Source organism: Anopheles funestus, chromosome 2RL (assembly GCF_943734845.2).
Source record: "Anopheles funestus chromosome 2RL, idAnoFuneDA-416_04, whole genome shotgun sequence".
Taxonomy (NCBI): Eukaryota; Metazoa; Arthropoda; class Insecta; order Diptera; family Culicidae; genus Anopheles; species Anopheles funestus.
In genome coordinates this window covers 1,737,141-1,741,990 of record NC_064598.1, presented here as the reverse complement: position 1 = coordinate 1,741,990, position 4,850 = coordinate 1,737,141, and the positions used below count along the sequence as shown (strand labels likewise).

Here is a 4,850-nt window from a genome sequence, read left to right as displayed (position 1 = left end):
TAAAGAAAACAACACCCCCAGTAATAATGAGGTGCAGCTGCATCTCAATCTGTCCTAACCAAACCGAATGCGTAAGTCCATTTACTATTTAAACACCATGTTTACACAAGAACCACAATAGTGGTATAAACCGACAGTTTGCTGGTTTCGTCAAGTTTCAGCAACTGTCGTATTGTGAGTGCCGGTGGCACTCAGTGGGCACTCAGAGAAAAGGTTATAAAAGGGAAAACAAATAAACAAAATCCCTCTTCTTCGCTTAAAAATCCCGCCCGGTAACTATTAGAAAGAAAATTCAGCATCCGAATTCCGCAAGTTTGTTCATGGTGCCGTGACCAGGATACGCCGAATTGCTGGTTATTAATTTGCGGATTCTCGCGACCTGTTTTTTCCTACGCATAACGCAAATTTTATCGCGACACAACACTCCCGTTTTTTCGTTACCGCTGACGAAGCTATTTCCATCGTGTCTGATCATGCCAGCGTCTGCCGTCATTCTATCGTCCCGAAGGGCAATTTTGCTGGTCTCATTAGATCGCCACGAGAAGTTCCTCCTTGATTTTCTCCCGGAACGAGACGCTATCGAGGTCGAAACGCGCATAACAAAGTTCGACCAGCTGTCCATTGACTTGGAGAAAATCCAAGGTCAGCTAGAGGATTTGGCAATCACCGAAGAAGAAATTGCGCACAATGCCGCTTTACGCGATGATTTTGAGCCGCGCTTGATACGCGCACATTCCCAGCTAAAGGCTAAAAGGGTGCATGTTCCTCGAAGCATTAGTTCCACACCAAACGCTGGCCCGAGCCCCCTAGTAGGCATTAAACTTCCCACCATCGCGCTTCCTGAATACGATGGTGATTACATGCAGTGGCTAACGTATAGGGACACTTTTGAGGGCTTAATACATGATAACCCCGACCTACCGCCGATCCAAAAGTTCCACTATTTGCGCGCATCCTTAAAGGGAGAAGCCGCCAAGGTTATTGAATCCATCACCATCAGTGCCGCAAACTATGAAATAGCATGGAAAATACTGACGGAGCGTTACTCTAACGAGTACCTGTTAAAAAAGCGTCATTTGCAAGCCTTATTCGGAATGGCCACCATGAAAAGGGAAAGTGCCTCAACCCTTCACCATCTTGTCGATGAGTTCGAGCGGCACAAGAAAACGCTAAACCACTTGGGTGAAAACACAGATGCTTGGAGTAGCGTATTAGAACATTTGCTTTGCACAAAATTGCCTACAACAACGTTGCGCGATTGGGAGGAATTTGCATCAACAAATGAAAATCCAAGCTACGAAGGCTTGGTGCAATTTTTGCAACGCCGAATGCGAGTGCTCGAAACTCTGATGGTAAACAATACCGACGCGCCCTCTAGCGGAAATCACACGCACTTCACACACAAACAATCGAATCTCACTCGGCTGGCTAGTTTTCCGTCTACCTCTCACGAAACACGTAGGTGCATAATATGCCAGCAAGAGCATAGCATCACCAAATGTCCGCGATTCATGACTATGGGTCCGGAAGAACGATATCGACAGGTCATGTCCAATAAACTATGTTTAAATTGTTTGCGGGACAACCACCGAGCGCGCGATTGCTCCTCGCAATACAAATGCAGACACTGTCACTCAGCACACCATACACTGTTACACAACGTACACAACGCACAAGGAGCACTTCCCACTGCAAACACCATGCCAGCTGCGCGAAATGCTCCGGTAAGCCACCCACAGAACAAAGACGATCACGCCACAAACACCCAAAGACACCACGTAGCAGCACACGCAAGCCAGCAAACATATGATCACGTGTTTCTGCAAACTGCCGTGGTACACGTTGCTGATTCACATGGTACTCTGCATCCAGTGCGAGCACTATTGGATAGTGCCTCGCAGCCTGATTTGATGAGCACCAGGCTTGCTCAGAGGTTAGCGTTGAAACTTGATACGGTCAACGTAACGCTCATCGGTGCGGGTCACTCTTCCACCCCGGTGCGGAAATCGGTGCGTGCGAAGATTTCCTCCCGAACGGGCCAATATCAGCTGAATGCTGATTTCTTGATTGTGGACAATTTGATTGGGGATTTGCCAGCACATGATGTGCGCACCGCCGAGTGGCAAATTCCGCCGAATTTTATGCTTGCCGACCCCCAGTTTAATAAGTCGGCACCGCTCGATCTTATCCTCGGTGCCCGGCATTATCATGCATTTTTCCAGAGCGGGGCGCAATATAAAATTTCGCATAACCTTCCTGTCCTCATTGAAAGTGTGTTCGGCTGGATCGTGACCGGCTCAGCATCAGCATGTAATAACAACACCGAAACTTCCAACGCATCTTCCGTCGTCTGCATGAGCACGCTTGAGGAATCACTCGAGCGATTCTGGAAAGTGGAAGAATTACAAATAAGAGATGGTTACTCCCCCGAAGAAAGGTATTGCGAAAAATTATACCAAGATACAACACAACGAGACGATACTGGTCGTTATATTGTTCGTTTACCAAAGCAGCCTGACTTTGAAGAAAAGCTGGGTCTTTCGAAATTATCAGCTCTACGACGTTTTACAATGCTCGAAAGGCGCCTAGAACGCGATCCTCATATTAAAGCGGCATACCATGAATTCATGCATGAATATTTGGAGCTAGGGCACATGTCGCTGATACAAGCTCCAGCTGACGACGAATCAGCATATTATCTGCCGCACCATCCCGTATTCAAGGCTTCGAGCACAACAACAAAAACCAGGGTGGTGTTTGATGGATCAGCGAAAACATCATCTGGATACTCGCTCAACGAAGCGCTATGTGTCGGCCCTGCAGTGCAGGATGATTTGTTGGACATCATTCTACGATTCCGCACGTATAAGGTGGCAGTTGTTGGAGACATTGCTAAAATGTACCGCCAAATACTACTGCATCCAGACGATAGGAAGTATGCCCGCATTTGTTTCCGGTTTGATGCGCATTCACCGATCCAGTATTACGAGCTGAACACCGTAACCTATGGGTTGTCCCCATCATCCTTCCTTGCAACTCGAACCTTGCAGCAGCTTGCAAACGATGAGGGAACCACATATCCTGTTGCCGCATCCGCTCTGAAGAGCAATTTCTACGTGGACGACTTCATAGGCGGTGCGGATTCGATCGAAAGCGCTCGGCGTCTACGAGTAGAGTTAGATGAATTACTTTCAAAGGGTGGTTTTGAATTACGGAAGTGGACTTCAAACCGATTAGAGGTGCTTACCGGTCTAACTGCGGATCAGATCGGCACACAGTCAGCGCTACAGTTTATACCCGACGAAACGGTAAAGACTCTTGGAGTTTCGTGGGAGCCAGAACATGATGTTCTATCATTCGAGTCCGCAATCGACACCGACACAGCAAGTCCTACTAAAAGAAGCATCCTCTCTAACATAGCCCGCATGTTCGATCCGCTTGGCCTGATTTCTCCCATTGTCGTACGAGCCAAAATCATGATGCAGGAGTTGTGGTTGCAGAAAGCTGGTTGGGACGATCTTGTTCCTGATTCTATCTGCAAGAAATGGAAAAATATTCAGCAAGATTGGCCACTCATATCCGGTTTTAAGATCGATCGCTATGCGCTGTTACCTGGTAGTAAATTGCAGTTACACACCTTCTGTGACGCATCTGAAGCAGCTTACGGGGCCTGCATTTATGTTCGTTGCGAAAGTGAGCAAGGGGAAGTTCGCACCACTTTACTTTCATCCAAGTCGCGAGTGGCACCACTTAAGCGTGTCACACTACCTCGACTGGAACTGTGTGCTGCAGTATTAGGCGCTCATCTTTACGATCGAATCAAGAAGGCGATGGGACTACACGCAGCAGAAGTATTCTTTTGGTCCGATTCTACCGTCACGTTAAAGTGGATCAGCGCCTCACCTAACACGTGGGCAACGTTCGTAGGCAACCGAGTATCGGAGGTGCAGCATTATACTCATCCTCGTCAGTGGAGGCATGTTCCCGGCTCAACTAACCCTGCCGATATGGTATCACGCGGCATGTCAGCAGCAGATTTCCTGCAGAGTAAGCTGTGGAGTTGCGGTCCGGAATGGCTAGCACTACCCGCATCCAACTGGCCCAACTGTAATCCTGAACCAGCTGAAGATACGAATCTCGAAATTCGTCAGGTGAGTGCTGCCTATGTAAACACCATCACTAACCCTTGGTTTACGTTGTGTTCCAGCTACACGCGATTGTTGCGCATCGTTGCATACTGCATTCGCTTCACACGTAACACTAAGGAGAAGGCACGCACTCAACGAACACCAACACACTTCGCATCACCTTTAGTCATCACTCCCGAATACATGGAAGCTGCTAAAACTGTGCTATGTCGTTTAGCACAGCAAGACGCATTTTCAGCGGAGCTACGGCAATTGACAAGGGGTGAAGCAATAGGAAGATCACACCGAACCAACGATATACTCCCCGGCCGATTGGTTATACTACTGGATGAATCCTTACCAACAACCCGATGGCCCCTAGCACGCATCGTTGCAATTCATCCTGGAGAGGACCAGCTCACACGTGTGGTAAAACTACAAACGGTAAAAGGGATCATCACTCGTCCGATCAACAAAATCTGCTTACTGCCGTTAGCGGACGGTGAAACCACATGCTAGTTCCTTTCGCCTTTGTTATGACATTCTGTCATGGGGGGGAGTATGTTTACACAAGAACCACAATAGTGGTATAAACCGACAGTTTGCTGGTTTCGTCAAGTTTCAGCAACTGTCGTATTGTGAGTGCCGGTGGCACTCAGTGGGCACTCAGAGAAAAGGTTATAAAAGGGAAAACAAATAAACAAAATCCCTCTTCTTCGCTTA

At 47.8% G+C, this 4,850-nt stretch overlaps 1 protein-coding gene across 1 annotated transcript; it reads left to right on the top strand.

The window, feature by feature from the left end:
• The first annotated feature begins 473 nt into the window (after nt 1-473).
• On the top strand, nt 474-4,258 carry LOC125764419 (uncharacterized). Its single transcript, XM_049428649.1, has 3 exons — nt 474-1,182; nt 1,873-4,151; nt 4,208-4,258. The coding sequence occupies exons 1-3, from the start codon at nt 474-476 to the stop codon at nt 4,256-4,258; spliced, it is 3,039 nt and encodes a 1,012-aa protein (XP_049284606.1).
• The last annotated feature ends 592 nt before the right edge of the window (nt 4,259-4,850 follow it).